Source organism: Meleagris gallopavo, chromosome 1 (genome assembly GCF_000146605.3).
Source record: "Meleagris gallopavo isolate NT-WF06-2002-E0010 breed Aviagen turkey brand Nicholas breeding stock chromosome 1, Turkey_5.1, whole genome shotgun sequence".
Lineage (NCBI taxonomy): Eukaryota > Metazoa > Chordata > Aves > Galliformes > Phasianidae > Meleagris > Meleagris gallopavo.
This window is the reverse complement of record NC_015011.2, coordinates 35,070,930-35,088,497: the sequence shown is the minus strand read 5'-3', so window position 1 is coordinate 35,088,497 and position 17,568 is coordinate 35,070,930. Positions and strand designations below refer to the sequence as shown.

The 17,568-nt window shown below is 38.1% G+C and overlaps 1 protein-coding gene across 1 annotated transcript in view; it reads right to left on the bottom strand.

The window, feature by feature from the left end:
* Positions 1-17,568, bottom strand: part of MYRFL (myelin regulatory factor like) — a 43,649-nt gene that overhangs the window by 14,583 nt on the left and 11,498 nt on the right. Inside the window, exons 5-15 of the mRNA XM_010708090.3 lie at positions 17,303-17,394; positions 15,397-15,544; positions 13,303-13,498; positions 12,161-12,237; positions 10,567-10,677; positions 9,933-10,023; positions 4,802-5,002; positions 4,307-4,415; positions 3,704-3,813; positions 869-1,032; positions 214-277 (exon numbers count right to left, since the gene is read on the bottom strand). Of these exons, the coding sequence (XP_010706392.1) occupies positions 214-277; positions 869-1,032; positions 3,704-3,813; positions 4,307-4,415; positions 4,802-5,002; positions 9,933-10,023; positions 10,567-10,677; positions 12,161-12,237; positions 13,303-13,498; positions 15,397-15,544; positions 17,303-17,394 (1,363 nt within the window). The remainder of the gene's footprint in view (positions 1-213; positions 278-868; positions 1,033-3,703; positions 3,814-4,306; positions 4,416-4,801; positions 5,003-9,932; positions 10,024-10,566; positions 10,678-12,160; positions 12,238-13,302; positions 13,499-15,396; positions 15,545-17,302; positions 17,395-17,568) is intronic.

Below are 17,568 nucleotides of genomic sequence, written 5' to 3'. Positions count from 1 at the left end.
GCCCCATACACACAAAGCATAGGCAAGAAGTAGAAGTGTCTCATACATCTTCTCTATCTCAGTATAGGGAGCTTTTGAGCTTCTAGAATGATGCTAAATAATTCTAGCTAAGGGATTTTATTATATTTCTAGAAGCACAAAATCTTTCATCTGTAATTCAGCACATACAAAAACTCTCTTGTAGGCATCTTTCACATATTTAGTGTCACTCACCTTGCTGGATTTTAGCTGGACTGATTTTCTCGATGGCAAGAGACTAGTGACTCGACTACACCTGCTGTAAGAGACAAAACCTCTTTGACATTCAAATGCTTCAGCAAGCAGTAAATGAAAAAAAAAAAAAGTGACATTTTTCACAGGGTGTCAACGTCGCTTGCTTTGCAATTGTAACATTTAAAAAGAGAAAGGCAGAAAAATCATCAGATTCATTTTCAGGAACAAAAGCATCCAGTTAACTCATTGAGATGTGTGTTATTAGATGCTACATTTGATTTCAAAGAAAAGTGGTTTAGAAATAAGAAATGATCATCACTTTCACTGAAGCGGTAATGAAGATATTTTATTGCAGAAGAGGCTCTGCAGACCTCTCTCAGCACTAATTTCTAAGTTGCAGGCTGTAACTGGACAGAATCTATCTCTGATTTACACAACTGAAGCAGCTACAGAAATGACTGCAATTTAACTGCCATTTCACGTATTAACTGTGTAAGTGATTTAAAACACAAGAATTCTGCAATTTTTTGCCCAGCTTTATTGCTTGAAAAGAGCTGAACTCAACTGTCAAGCAAAATCAGTTTTCATTTCTACCACAGAGACTATTTTGTTAATTTCTGTGACAACTATCAGAGAATGTTCCATACTGAGGTACCTGACTGTGCTCCTTTCACTGACTGTTGACTTTAAACTGCTTAACCGTTTCAGCCTGGCCAGTTTTCTGTTCCACTGTTCCAATTCTTCTATTCTGACTTCAAGGTTGTTGGTTAGTTTGCAAAGCTGTTTTACTGCACCTACATTTTCCATGAAGATCTGATCCTAAGAAGCAAAATGGGCAAAATAATGACAAAAGCAGGTACAGTACATTCATCAATTAGACGCAACAAGCAGTAATACATGCAGAATTCACCTATGGAAGGACACACTGAATACTTAAAATGCAAACACAATTTAAGCAACTGTAAATGGGAGGTCACTTTGACTATAAAACCCATTTGCTAGATTGAAAAATTGCTTGTACTCAATTTGCAGTAAATTGAAAATGAGGACTTACCAAAAAATTTGAAACTAAAGGATTTTGTAGACTAAGGATTTAAACTATATTTTGAATTCATACAGTGCTGAATTTTAAATACTAAAGCTGTCAAAGCAGGACTTTGCTATTTGATTTGTAGCGTTAGAGCTGAGCATTGATTTCAGAAACCCCCAACAGAATGCCCATCCAACCATTTACCTTCAGGATAGACAAGCCAGGCTCTTTCCACATATAATATGAATTATATAGAAACAGTAAGACAGGGAAAGATCCAAACCAGAAGGTTAAGCTGTGATGCTCAGATACTGCCTTCTCCTCTTTTGGATGCCACCTTAAACAAAGCTATTACTGGCAGTTAATGTTGCTAACTGTCCCAGCCTATTTCAGCCATAGAGCAGTAAGGCAAAATTAGTTTTGCCTGTTGCCTTGTAAATACCTCACACACCTTTCACAGAATCACAGAATCACAGAATTGTTGGGGTTGGAAGGGACCTCTAGAGATCATCGAGACCAACCCCCCTGCCAAAGCAGGTTCCCTACACCAGGTCGCACAGGTAGGCGTCCGGGCGAGACTTGAATATCTCCAGAGAAGGAGACTCCACAACCTCCCTGGGCAGCCTGTTCCAGTGCTCCGTCACCCTCACCGTGAAGAAGTTCTTACGCACATTCGTGCGAAACTTCCTATGCTGCAGCTTATGTCCGTTTCCCCTCGTCCTGTCTCCACGTACCACTGAAAAGAGACTGGCCTCACCGCTATGGCTGCCACACCTCAGATATTTATAAACCTGGATCAGGTCTCCTTTCTTTTTAAGGTGACTACATTCTGCAAAAACAGACGGTATTTTGTATAAACAAAACCAGATCACAGGTATCTCAGCGGTAAGTTGCAAACTTCTCCTCTGATAGATGACCTTAGCAAACAGCCTGTTAATAAAAGAGTGAGTTCAAAATAACCTTCTGTGCACAGAACTGTGAAATCAATCCTACAAGTCAGTCACCCTCATGTCAATGGTACACAGAAGTCATTCATTCCATTCTCTTCAAATCAGGCATGAATTTATTCTGTGTGGCTTCAGGTAGCCAAGAAAATGGCTCACCCCTAAAAAATGAAGGTATACTTTATTTTGAGAAAAACAAACAAACAAACAGAAAGGACTGATTAGAGTTTTACTGACTCACTGATGACAAAAATATTCAGCACTGTGAGGTTAAAGAGAAAAGAATAATTCTTCTCCCAAAACATCAAATTTCCACACCATTAAGATATTTCCCTAGAATGTAACAGAGCCCAGTCCAAACATGTAATGCAGTGAATCAGTTTTACAGAGTTTGACAGCTCTCCACAGGTAACTAAGGCACTACTCACTAGCGAGTACCTTGCTTATTTTGAACAAAAATTGGAATGCAAGGTAACAAAGTTCAAGGCCTCATCATATGCCTGACTGTAAGCAAAGAGACAAAAAGCACTGTTATACACATGTACTTTTGTTACTGAAGAGACTGAGATATTCAGATGATGGAAGCTCCGGGTACTTAGTGCAGATATTCTATCTGAGACATTAGATAACCCAAAGTTCTACATTCAGTTTACATCTCGAGGTGTTAATTGGAGCTCTTTCTCATTCCCCTGCCCCCCCCTACATCAAGGTCACAGAACTGAATATTCACGTTCTGCCACAGCTGTTAGGAGAAAGAAGAGAAAGCAAAGATGGCACTGCAGTAATTTACCCAGCCTTGTTGAAACAGCAGCAAATCATAGAATGGCTTGGGTTGGAAGTGACCTGAAAGACCATCTAGTTCCAATGCCTTTCTGGGGGCAGGGCTGATACCCACTAGATCAGGTGGACCAGAGTCCCATCCAACCTGGCTTTGAACAGCTCCAAGGATGGGGCAACCACTTCTCTGGGCAACCTGTGCTAGTGCCTCACCACCCTCTGAGTAAAGAAATTCCACACACCTAACATAAATCTCCCCACTTTTAGTTTCAATTTATTTCCCTTTGTCCTATCACTATCAAATCATGTAAAATGTCTAATCCTAGTTCTTTTCTATAAGGATCTATAAATCAGCTATGAAGGCTGCAAATTTTCTAATCTTCCTTTCAGTGCTCTCTCCAAAAAGCCCTTCTCCTCACTTGCTCTGGAGTCCAATCCTTTGGACCAATGCTATGAAAATGCTATCCACATTTTTCAGCAAATTTAAAGTTTTTTGTATGTTCTCTGCTATTGTATGATTTATTATTACGATGATGTTTTAATGCATGTAACTACTTTCTGTTTTAAAAAGATTCAAATGTTTACTAACGCCTGATGGTTCCATTTTTTTCAATAACATGACACAAACTGGTCTTGTGCAGGCTGACCTCTTTGTATAAAGAACTGCATGTATTCATAGCACCACACATGAAAGGAACAGTCTAAAAACACATCCCCACTTTCTTGTTCCAGACCATACCTTGTCAACCATGAGGAAGTTTTCTATTTTTTCGCCGTTATTAAAAGCGACATCTCCAGCTTCTCTAACAGCCTGAGGTAAAAGTTCCTTCACTTCCTGTGCTATTATTCCTGTTCACAAGATAACAGAAATAAAGTCAGGAAGTGCAGTGACATACCACTGATCATGACTGTGTGTTTAAATTGAGTTGTCCGTCCTACAAGCTGCAAATAGGGCCAAACATATTCTAGAATATATCTACAGTGGGAAAATCCATGAAAATCACATTTTTTCTATTCTAAGGTTAAAAAAAAAGAAGAAGAAGAAAAAGAAACCTTTAAAATTTCTTTCCCATTTTTCTGTCATAAAAACAAAATTGTTTCTGATTTTGTACTTCACTCTTGTTACACCTCTGGAAAAATTATCACCTGTCTTTAATGATTGAAATAGCAGCTGGAAAAACACCAGAAATGCTTAGTTTAGGCACTTCTAACTCACAAGAGAAACACAGAAAAGTAAGCAATTGTAGTATTCCAGAAATTAGGATGAAATTTTAAAAGGCAATAAGGCACAATGACCAACAGTGGATGTAACTGAAAACTGGTAACAGAACTGACTGAATACCTGTTTCATGAGTATTTTCTATTCCCATAACAGATGCAAATTCAGGCTTGTAGTTGTACTCCACCAGCCTCATTTGTGTTATTCTTTTCAACTGCTCATTTGTATCGACCTAGTTGGACAAATACCAAGATTAATATGTTGAAGCACCAAGAATAGTAGTGGCCTTTAGGACTTCATGACATAGCAACAAGCCTGATACGATCGTTTAGCCAATCTCAGCATCAAACAATATGAACAGTGTTCCCATTCCACATTAGCAGAGTGCTATTTGTATTTGTATTGCCAGCTATCCTTCAGTCTAAAAACTGACATTTGCAGATACCCCCAGCTTCTACAGACAGGCTCCCAAAGGCCACTGGTCATGGCTCTACTGAATCTCCTTAGGCCAGAATTTCAGCACACTCAAGTTAAAGGCACTGCTTCATGTATCAGAACAATATCCATAAACATGCTGTGGTGCAAATACAAAAGCCTTAAGTACTCCATAGCCCTCACCTCCCGGATATTCTCTTTTGCTCTGCTGTCAGATGGATGCATGACTCTGCCCATAACTTTTGCATTTCCACAGACAACCAGTGCTTCGTCTGGTGCATCTGTGTTAATTCCTACTCGACCGTGACAGACTACTGTCTCTGGAACTTGTCCTCGCTGCCACAACACATCACTGTCGTTCTCAAACTGCCCTGGGTTAGATGCCTGCAAGAAAAAATATATATTTAAAAATACAATATAGCATAGATGTAGTATTGCTGCATTCCACTGGAATTTGAAATAACTAATCTTTAATGTTTAAATTGTATTCATGAGGGTTTTTTTAACACATCAACATAAAAAAAACAGAGTGGAGTCAGTTTCTGCTCATACAGCACTTGCTTTGTCCCCTGAGTTCTTTTTTATTACCACAGTAAGCTAAATCATCAACGTTTAAAGCTTTTCAAATTTTAACACAACGTAGCCTCCCTTGATTTCACAAACATATTCAGCATGTACTGTGTTGAATAGATCAGAGATGATCTTGCTTGAATTCACAGGACCCATAGAATAGATGCTCCAAACCATAAACATCACATATTGCAGATTTCCACAAATAACCCTTGAAAACAAGTAAGTGGAAAAAAGAAGTCCAACTACATTAATTAAATGGCAAATTACAAACTTAACTGTAAATCATCTTTGGAAAGGGATTGTTTTGTTCTCTGTTAACACTGCTCCAAGCACAGAGGAGCCTTGCTCCTGAACAGAAATACTGAGACAAGAAGCAAAAAGGGAGGCAGGAAGAGGTAGTGAGGTCACTACCCCTACCCACTGCCTTTTCACAAGCATCAAAACATCTGCTGGTGAGCCATGATCATGGAGGAGATTGGTTTTTATAGGGCTTAGATTTTCTTTTTGGGTCCATTCTATTTCCTGCAGTTGTATTGCAGCAACGTCACAGAGACAATCACATAGCCAGAACTGAAGGAACGGAGAACTGTGGCTCAGGGGGAGAGAGGCATCCAAAACCTGCCCCAGGGCTTCAGCTTGATGTACATTTCTTTTGACAGTAGGACCAGTGTATGCAGCCCACTCCTGACCACCCCCACTTGTGAGCCCCCAGCTGATACCCTGACATAGAACAGGATGGGGGAGCCAACCTGACTTAAAATTAATCAAGCAAAAAGAATTAGATTTATTTTTAACACCGATCCATCCCCATTCCAGTTCATTGCAGGACCCCAGAAAAACAGTTGTGCCAGCATGACTGAGGAGGAGTGTGGCAACAAGAGCAAGAGGCTTGATAGGAACAAAAACGGGTCAAGCACTGATCGTTCAATGCTGTCCCAAAATGAAATGTGCCTAAAACCAATGGCCCAGGAGATACGTCTTGTGGGCATTTTTACAATAAAATACACACACGCACAAAAAGTCTAAATCAAAAGTCTTTTGACATTTTGAGCAAAGTAAGTCTTACTAATATGCCACAAAAAGAAAATGGAATGATGAGATATTTTTTAATTATTTGTAATTTGGGGTTGGTAGAAAACAAGGCTTAATGAAACAGGCGGGAACAAAATCGCTTTCCAGTAGAAATTCCTGCAAGTTACAGCTATCAAATGAATTTTGCTTTCATTCAGAAACTGAGCTACTAAAGTGTAAATTACATTCAAACCCTGTTTGCTAGGCTCTACAGACCTGCAAAGTCTCTATAAACAGCAGTTCCTGGAGAGGACACCATCTGGAAACACAAATCATGACAACTATCCAGTTAACCAATTGCCATTTTCAGTGACGGATCCGAAAGTAAATGTATTCAAAAATTCTCTAAAATGCTCCATAATGTTCAAAAGGAATTCACATTAGAAATTTTGTGTTGAAGAACGAGCATCTTTCAAAGAACACACACACAAAAATTGTGTATAATTAGAAAAAGCATTTGTTTTCAATAATTAATTTTGTTGATTTATTTACTCCTTTTATTTTTAATGCTGAACTCACTCTTTCAAATTTGAGCCTGACTGGGGGATGATTGCAACAAGAAATTTGGGTGTATTTAAAGAAGTCCCAGGTTTTCTCAAGCCTTTGACATCTACAATGCACCGTTTTGTGCACTTGTCACTGTTTGCCTGAATTAGAGCATGATCTGATATGCCTGATAACCACTATTCAGATGGTAGTTACATTATGTTATGTTTCAGGATATAAAGGGCCAGAACAGGAACCACTTTCTCAAGCAGTGCATTTGTAGAGCTGTGCTCCTTTAAGGGAACCACTGGCTAGCTTAGGATCCACTGAAATCCTTTCAGATGTCTGGAAAACCAATTTTTTTTTTTTTATACTCTCCAGCTTTCCTGTTGACATTTTCACCGCTTTAAATCACAACCAGTGCTTTTCTTTCTGCTTTTCTGCCTTATTTTTCTTTGGCTGGAATAGTGGGCAGGTTTGCCATATCTCATTCACAGTTTTTCTTTTAAAAAACTCTGTTCATCATCAAAGAAGCATTCTTCACTGAAATTTCAATAGAATCTAACATTAAAAATTGGAAAAGAATGTACATTTCTAAATCTTAGTCCAAAATATTTATCATAGAAATAAAAAGAATCCCAAGAAGGAATCAAATTCAATGGCTTTCCCACATTAGCAGGGAAACAACATTTATAACGATGCCAAATACAGAAAAATTCAGAGGAGAGCACTACTGTAGAAATTAATGAACAAAAAAAAATAATAACAAAAAACAAAATACAGAAGCAATAGCAAACACAATGTGTCAGTGCACTGAAATGGAAGAACACACAGCAGTGGCCAGAATGACAAAACTCTTTACCATACTATTGAAACTTCTAACTTTGCTTTCAAAGCTCTCTCGAAGCTCCACTCACAAAGGGCTCTAGGCTTTATCACTCTCCAAAACCTAACCGTGGGTCCAGGAATGAGTTTTGTGGCACAAGAGGATATATAGGCATGGCTCAGACAAAAAAGCAGCCAATAGTGAAATGGTTTGAAATTCTTAATCTTCCTTCAGCAGCCCCTGTGCAACACTACACATCCTGGGCATATGCACTTTCTTTCCAGACCCTAGCCCTAAACCAGACTGTAATCCTAAACCTAGGCAGATAAACTGCCACCAAAACTCATCATGAACAATATACTCAGAAAAAAAAGCTACTAAGACTGAAAGACACCTTAAGAACTCATCTTTCTACAGAAGCCCCTTCCCACTTCAACAGATGCAAGAGCTCTTGGTCTTACTAGACTCTAAGACAAAATTCAAAGCCTATTACTAGCCATAACCAAAACCCCAGAAATGCTCCATGACCCCAACAAGAACCTCCATGACGGGCCCAAGTAGAAAGGTTTTCTGGACAGCAATATTCTGATGGCACTCATATTCCTTTCCTAGCCCCTAGGACTACAATTTTGCCTCAGTCAAAGCCCTAAAAATAATCTCCACACTAAAATTAAACATTATCCAAGATAGTGCCCAGATCAGATGTGAAATTTAATCTACAAATCACAGTAAAAAAGAGTGAGAACTGAAAGGTTTTAGCAGTCCTCACCTTCCCCTTGCAGCTCCATTGTACTCAATCACACCAGGGCTCTGCACTGTTACCACTCAACTAACCTAATCTTAACTGTAGGTAAATCTACATATTGTCCAGATCTGACACAGAATACTACCTTTGGCTAACATGAAAAATGGGCTAGGACTGAAAGCTTTTGGCAGACCTCATCTTCTCTTTGCAAGCCCTTTTCAGCCCAACTAATAGTGGAGCTCTGGACATTTTCTCTCAGCAAAACCTAAGCCTAAACCTAAAACAAACCCTAGTCCTACTCCTAGGAAGCACCTGGGTGCAACACGAACACTCACCTAACACTCACAAGGAAAACAGGCCAGAAATGAAATCTCTGGGGAACCCGTACCAATCTTTCACAGCACCAGTAGAATCCAACTCAGAATGGGGCTGTGGGCTTCCTCTTTCAGCAAACTGTAACACAAACCTGAGAAAGTGCCCTGGTCCAACGAAGAATCCTATCAATGGCTCACATAGAAAAAAAGACAGGTTTTTGCAGCCTTCACCTTTTCTTTCCTTTTCTTTCCTTTTCTTTTCTTTCCTTTTCCTTTTCCGCCCAAATCACCCTAGGTAGGCTTTCTCCCTTTACAAATCCTAACCCTAACACTAGTGACTAGGTTCAACACAGACCTGCACCTAACACCACCGCACAAAAGGGGCTGGGACTGAAAGCATTTAGAAGCCCTTACGTTCCCTTTGCAGTGCCATTAAAACCCCATTCACAACGGAGCTCTGTGCTTCCTCTCTCAACAAACCCCAGACCTAACCCTGGATGGGGCCCAGATCCAATACAGATTCCCACGTACAACTCACATGAAAAAGGGACCAGGAATAAATGTTTTGGAACCCCTAATCTTCTGTTTGCAGGGTTTTCTCACACTAAGGTATGCTAGAGCTCCGTGGTACCTCAGTTTTCAAACCTTAACCCCATCTTTAGTCAGTGCTCAGGGACAACACAGACTCCTCAGATATGGCTCACACAAAAGAAAAAGAACCTGAAAGCAGCCCATGTATTCAGTTGCATCTCTTCACTTTATTTCTCTCTCTAAAATCCAACTGGAACCTTAATCCAAACTGTTGGGAGAAGCTTAATTCCTGCATGGCTTTTAGATTCCTTGCACAGCCCCTCCATAGCTCCTGTTACATTATAGCTATGACTTTTTAATCTTTTCCAAGCCTAAATGAAGGCTAAGGTTGAATATTAAAAGGATAATTTTTTTGATCCCCTTATCCATATAAAGGTAAAAAACAATGAGAGAGAAATGTTCCCTGTTACTGTTTTGAAACATGTGCTACAACAACCAACTTAATTAAGAGCTCATACGCACAGCCAAGTGCCAGCAATAGGTCTTAACCTTCCAAGAGCTACTCGTCCTTCTTTGCTTTCCCTACTTCTAACATTTCACAATCCTGGTAATTACAAGGTAGCAATGTATTCATATCACATGCAACTAATATATTTTTTCTGGATAATTTTTATTTTTATAATAAATATAATTTTTAAGCCCAAGGATCTCTCCCAACAATTTACTGTCAAAACAGTAAATGTGAAAGCAATATATGTTTCTACCTACCCTTACAATGATCTTTTCAGAGATATTTGCAGACAGCAAGTAGAATTGGTCCTGAGAGACAGCATACAGTCCAACCACCAGCATGAAGTATCTAATTTGAAATTGATTTAATGGAGAAAAAAAATTGAAATAAGACTTTGTCACAGAGGGAAATGAAGTGTTTTAAATATAATTTCTATTACTGATACATAAAAAGATAGCCAGAATGTTTTTAAAACTTATTTGTAATATGAAAGAGAATACGAAAGAGAATTTTTTTCTTCCACTCTCAAACATTACACTCTTTCAATTCCCCAAACCACTGAAAAGGAACAAAGATGGTATTAAGTGAAATATTTAAGTAAGGATTGGGCTTGTTTTTTGTCTTCTTTATTATGTAAGGCAACTTTCTAGCAATGTTTTCCTGAAATGATCTTTAACCATGAGGATAAGGCATTCCCCTTTTTTGTTTCTTAATTCTCACACCATTCTGTGACTCTAGAAGAGAGGCCTTAAAGCAGATACCCAGTATCAAAGAGGATAAAAGCAATGAACCACAAGACTCGGCAACATGCAGATCCACAAACTTAAGCTCCATGGTAGAGTGGATGTTCTTTCCACTTCCCACACTCTGGCCAATCAGCTACAACAATACCTTTGGTCAGGATTAGGTTTTCCCTTTTTTCTCATATTATTTGCTGTTGTTTCACTGAAATGCAGCCTTCCCAGTGTCACTTTAGTTATCTGATCCCCTGGCAGATCAACTCTAAACAGGAAAAGAAACAAGATCGGGGAAATAAGTGTTTGGAGATCTACTTGGCTCTACACAGATTTTTTCAAACTCATTAAAACAGCCTTAAAAGAAACTGACAAATGAAAAAAACAACAAGGGAGCTCCAGTAAAAATGCAGCAAGCCTGGTTTTGTGAACATGCATTAAAATCACAATGATTATATCAATGATATAAACAGAGAAATTGTTCTTATTAGTAAGAATCATTGTTTCTTGGTCTGTTTGTACACTGTCTTGAACACAATAAAACTATACGAAAAATGTCTTTACAGAAAGGGTTGTTATGCACTGAATAGGCTCCCCAGGGAGGTGGTTGAGTCACCATCCCTGAATGTGTTTAAAAACCGTTTGGATGTGGTGCTCAGGGACGTGATTTAGCAGAGGGTTGTTAGAGTGAGGGTAGTATGGTTGGGTTGGACTTGATGATCTTTGAGGTCTTTTCCAACCTTAGCAATTCTATGATTCTATATGATGAGAATCTGTTGCCTACGAAGGACATCATTTCTCGCTATTGGATTTGAATTTACACATCAAAACAAAATAAATAAATTTTACTGCTTGACAATTTTTTCATCTGCATCTAATTTGTGTGTTTGAAAGTATAAAATGTACACGTGTGCCTCCATACAGCACAACTCTTGTAAGTGATAAATAATAACATTAAAGAGTTTGCATGGGGAAAAAAACAGTCCACCTTCCATCTTCTCAACTGCCATGGGTGAAAATTGCACCATCATCACACATGAAACAACAGACATACACCCAGATGCATTGCTTTCAGAATGTAAAAGGAATGATAATGCTATGATAGTTAAGTGAAAATCCAGCTCTCTGTCCAAGTTCAAAGTTCAGTTTTGCAGACTGTGTATTGCAACCTTTGTCACAACACTGTCCTGTCAAACTTGACACCAGCTTATCATTTTTTGCCCTAAGGCTTATTCAATTATTTATATAGAACAGATCAGCTCCAACAGGAGACACACCAGAAAAACAAATAGTGATTCTGCCACTGACTAAGATGCAGAAGAATGGCAGGCAATTCCCAAGAGAAGTTGCACATATGTTTCTAGCAGAGACACTTCCCCTTAAAAGCACTGTAAACAGATCTCATCCTTGTGTAGTCTCATGTCCCCGTAGCACAGGAACAGGAACATTACTTACATTTCTTAAGATGGAAAATACATCCACCACTCAGCTTTAGTGCCACACAACAATGCTGCAAGCTGACTACAAATACTTTGGATGGGCATACTTCGTACATTTGCCAAATTTTTCCCTTTGTGAAAGAATACCAGGTATATATCTGCAATTCTATCTGCTCACCCAGAACGAAACTGAATGAATCAAATGATTCATTTTGATCAAATGATCAAAAGACTGGCTTAGAGTTATTGTGAGTTTCCAAGAACTGTGTGTCAAATTGAAATAAAATTGAATAAATTTCTCAAAATTCTTACCTAACAGGATAGAAAGTTTTTTTGCTTCGATCTGACTGAGATTGCTCAATAGCAATTGTTTGATTTGGAGCTTCCATCTATAAAAAAAAAAATGACAATAATATTAAATTTGGAAACACATGAAATTTGCAATATTAATCAGTAGGCAAACTGTGCCTAAAACAGTGCAGTCTCTCTCATTTCACATGGAACTGCAGAGAAAGTAACATGGGAATTGACCTGTTCAGCTGACAGCTAATCAGTGCTCTGTTCCATGTACTCTATATGGCATAACTTGAAAGAAAAGAAAACAAAATAGGAAAAAACACATAATAATTTGCAAAAGAAAAATTGCTTTCTGAATTTTGCTTGCTTCTATCCCATAGATGTAAATATTTAACATGAGGACTGAGCTATAAATGGCAATTCAGTAAGTTCCTTTAATGTAAATGTCTGAGCCTTTCTTGGATGGTACCAGTCAGCACTTTGCTTCAGATGGGAACACACAACAGTAATGTTCAACAATTTCTTCTGCATTAATTATTTAGAACATATTAATCAAAACAGGTACAGGAATTTTTTTTAAATCACTGAATTTTGAAAGGAATTGAAAAATTGGTAAAATCTGTCAGGAAAAAGAAAAATTCGTACTAATTCTCTATATGTAAGACTGTGGACCCATAGTGGCTGGAAAGACTTTGGTTCTTAGAATGAAAACCTGACAAGAATAAACACGGGTATTGCATTGGTTTTCTACATGTGAATTGTTCGGGAGAAAAAAAAAAAGATTTGATTCATTTTCTTTGATTTTTGAGCTTTTCTTTTAACACTTCTATTTGGCCAGTGGACAAACTGGCCACCTACACACCAACTGGCATCACTACACCACCCACAGAGGGAAGAAAATTCCAGACAGTGAGAAGGACGTGACTGAAACCATGAGTAAGACAAACGTTATACCTTTCAGCATGTAACAAGCACAAGCATCCACAAAACATCACTCCCATAACGTTCCACACAGAAGTCATTAGTAAATTGATGAGTTGTCTTTTATCAGTTCTTGGTCAAACGTGTTTACAAAAAATTCATTTATTGATCTTATTCTACGGATAATCATGTATTAACATGAAAAGCAATGCACATAGTAGAGGATAAATACTTGCCCTTATTCCAAAAGCTTTCAAGTAAAACTTTTCTATTGGTTTCACCCCCAGCTGAGTTTTGACATATTTTGGATGACCAGTGATTCTAATATGGACTGTGATTTGGAAATGATTCTTCTTCTGGCACACAAAGGCATCATCTGTTGCTGAAAAATTAAATCCTTTGTCTGTGACAATGTGATATCCTATGGCAGGTCTATGAAAACAAGAAAGGATAGCAATTTTAAGTACAGGTATATTTGCATCTTTAGTTCCTACTTTTGCGTGGATTAAAAATTCATCTGCTTTTATGGACAAAATGGGAGTGGAAATACATCATTCAATCCCAGTTCTACAGTTATTTTCTTCTTAGCTTCTTCAAGGTGTAAGAATGAAAATGCGTTTAAAATGTACTGTAATTTTCATCTGACACATTAAATGCTTGGAAAGCAGACATGGGGAGCTTACATAATCCTCACTTATAACTCTGAGGATGATATGAAGGAACTCTGTGCACCTACAAGTACAACAAAACAATTTAGTATATTCAAGTATTCATTACAACATTGCTATAAACCACAGAGTTGAACTACTACTGCAGACGCAATGCACTAATGAGAGAGCAGGATTCCCTATTCTGTTCCTCAGTTCCCACACAAAGTTCCTCTGCAGCCTTTACTCAAATTAACAGGAAAGTTATAGAAACTGACCCTCTGGGCAGACCACTATAAAACTCTTTTATAATGTTGTAACGTCCTACCTCAGCTAAGAAAACTCTACTCCATTTATTCTAAAGGACCAATCCATTACCCAAGGAGAAAGAATATTCTGTCCTTAAGATTAACAGCAGACAAGGGAAGCTATCAACGATCTTTCTAAAACACCCAGTGAATTCATCATTCCTCTTCCTGTCCTCTGATTTAAACGATGGGTAATTCTGAAATAATAGAACTACATGACAATGCTCTCTTATACGGGCATTGTCCTTTCTTGCTAATAAAAGTTGGATAATTACTATCCCTTGTCTGATGCTACAGTGAATCTCTCATTACTACAACTACTGAAGATGGCTTTTCAGAACTCATCCATTTATTTGCATGTTACTGGTTGGAAGAGTCAAAACGTACAGACTTTACTGGCAAAGTACAAACTTTTTATCTTTTTATAAATGATGAATGAGTCCCTTCCAAACAATCACAGATTATCTGACAAGAAATGAAAAGTTCTTTAAAACTATTTCAAAAGAACACAGTCATATTGTTGATAATTTGTGTTCTTATTCAGAAGCAAAAACTGTGTGCTGTGCTATAAATTACAGCGCGTCTTGGAACAACAGCACTGCCGCTGACCTCGCTTAAGTGAAAGACTGATTTCTTCTGCTAACAGTATCTTAATCGCCCTTAATGGTAATCACACACGTTTTTTGATTTTTTGAAGATAAGCATCACATTGTCTTATTTCTGTTGATACAAGCTACCAAGAAAGGCGAGCCTGGAATTTCATTTTTAAATCTGCGGGAATTAAAATGTAACTGGGCAGGCAGCAGATGAGAAGTCTCCCACCATCATCTCTAAGATCTATCGCAGCTACCAGCTGAAAGTATAGCGACAATTAGAGTCCATCCAGATGGACACTTCATATCCCAAACACATCTGAAGCACTGAGAGGTTTCTTACAGTTCTCCTTTATACAGGAATATTCTTAGTTCTTGACTGAACATTTTACACACAAGTCTGTAGACTTCAGTTATGTGAGCCCAGAAGTAAAACATATCTTCTATTTCCATTTCTTTTATGCTCAGTAAGTATATTCACTAATATGCTTTAAAAAATAAATAAAAACTAACAGGTATTCGGGTTAAACTCATTTTTCTTTTTCTCTGAAATCCCTGAAGGGAAATTAGAAAACCTAGCATGAATTTCAAGCAGCGTTTAAAGTTGAGCTTATCTGATACATCCGAAAATTCAAAATTCAATCCCACCACTGCTATACCTCCTTCTCCAGTTTTATATTCAGGAAGAACAAGGAATGACAAATGTAGCATTTATTCCTATACAGTGCCAGAAAAAAAATAAAGAAAAAGCTTTTTTTCCAAGTGCAATCTTCAGTGCTTACAGTTTTTCATAATTAGAGTTCACTAAGCTGTTCCACTGAGAAGCTTGGTATAGTTGCCATGTTAGAGCTTGGCAGCATTTTTCCAAAGCTGCATTCTGTCCATCACTGTCATATTCTTGCACTTCAGCGGCACAGTCCTTGAGAACTGCTGTAGAGAGATAGAAATCCCGCATTAACATTTTTATATAATTACATACATAAAGCACAAATTATTCCAAATATATTTAAATCTTAACTTTCCTTCACAACTACTCCAAAAGACCTTGTCCTAGAAAATAAAATTTTCCGCTTGCCTGATTTGCAAAATATTACACAAGTAGCATTTCCTATTTTTATTATCTCCCAAAGGACGTGTAGTTCCTTTGGAAGTGGGGGAAGGGAGGAACCAGCCCCAAATGGAGAGCTAAATAAGTAGCTCTGTAAGAAACTGTGCAAGAAGCAAAGTGGGACGAAGAAGTGCAAGTACAAGAAGCAAAAGAAATACAGATACTTCCCATTCTTTCCAGTGGAAGTTTAAACTGAGTATGTTCACCGCAATAGGTTCTTAGTTCCAGAGATAGAGACACAGTTTCCACTCTGGTTACCTGGTTAATGCTTTTTGCATATATATGACATCATTATGAGACAGTGTAAACTGTAATTCTTAGAGGTGCTTTACATTTCATGATGACAGAGGAAAATGCAGTAAGGGAGACAGATAAATGGGGTGCAGTAAGGATGGGAGAGAATATGTTAGGGTTGTTAAGCACTGGAATAGGCTCCCCAGGGAGGTGGTTGAGTCACCATCCCTGAATGTGCTTAAAAATCGTTTGGATGTGGTGCTCAGGGACGTGATTTAGCAGAGGATTGTTAGTTTGGGTAGAATGGTTGGGTTGTGGTTGGATTCAATGATCTTTGAGGTCTTTTCCAACCTGAGTGATTCTACGATTCTATATAAGCAAAGATATTTCTATGGTCTGTGGCAGCACAGTGAGAAAGAGCTCATCTTGACCAGAACAATTTCAGACCCAAGCATCATTTGTGAATCCCCATTTCTGACACACAAAAGGGAGTGAATATATTAAAAAATAAAAATTAAAAAATAAAAATTAAAAAAATTAAAAAAGACATTCACACTTCATTTCTAGAAGATTCCCATGCCTTTTCTTTTCAATGGTTGTGTTCTTCTTCCCACTAAGTGTGGGTTTGTGACACAGAGTCCTAAAGATAGCATATTTAAAAGCATGTCTTTGAAGTATTAAAACCAGCAATAACAATTTTAGAGACAGAGGTGCCTGTTCTGGAACTGCCTCTTTTCTTCTTCCTGCAGTGGCAGACTTAGAGAGCTAGTCACAAGCGACACTGACCAAACACAAGGAGGCACCAATGGCAAACCACGGTAGTGGGCTTCTACCTGCTACTCATTAATAAAAAATCTAAAAAACTTAAACTCTAAAGAAATAGCATGCAACTCTCACATTTTCCACAGGGCTGGAAGTTCCTCAGGCAAACTGTAGAAAATGTATGAAGCTGAGAAATTAGATCAAAAAGAGAAACTGCAATCCGTTTTGCTCACACACCAAATTAATTCCCTATTGAACTGACCCACATTTCTTTGCCCATTCTATTTAGCACCAAGCTTGTCAGCAGAGTGTGGTCTCATCTGCAGGCTCACATGTGGAGGAAGGCACAACATTTGGAGGGCAGGCAGTCAGGGAGAATAGATGTAATACTTCAAATCTCTTAGCAAAATATAAATAGGTCCTTATTTTCAAAAACACTGAAAAGATGAACTGCTCCAAAGCTGGCAGTGGCAAGTGGGTTGTTAATACCTCTACCATTTCAGAGCTGGTAGGATATATGCTCTTTGAATACCCACTTGCCTATGGTATGAAATATCAAATTCTGTTTTCATGGAGTTGCTTACCTTGGCTGGAGTTGTTGCACCAGACTTGAGGATCAGTGGTATCTCCAAGCAACTGTGAGAGCTTCCTTTTTATGCCTGATGCTGCGGGAGTGCTTTTAAAAAATCACATTAAATTACTCCTTTCAGTCTAAACACAGTTATTAGAGTTATATAAGAGAACACCTGGCTATCACAATCTAATTGTATTGTTACCCAGATCTTAATTTGCTGGGATGAGGAGATTGTTTATGGCTTTTAAAAAACTGAATTATGCTATTTTTTCTTCT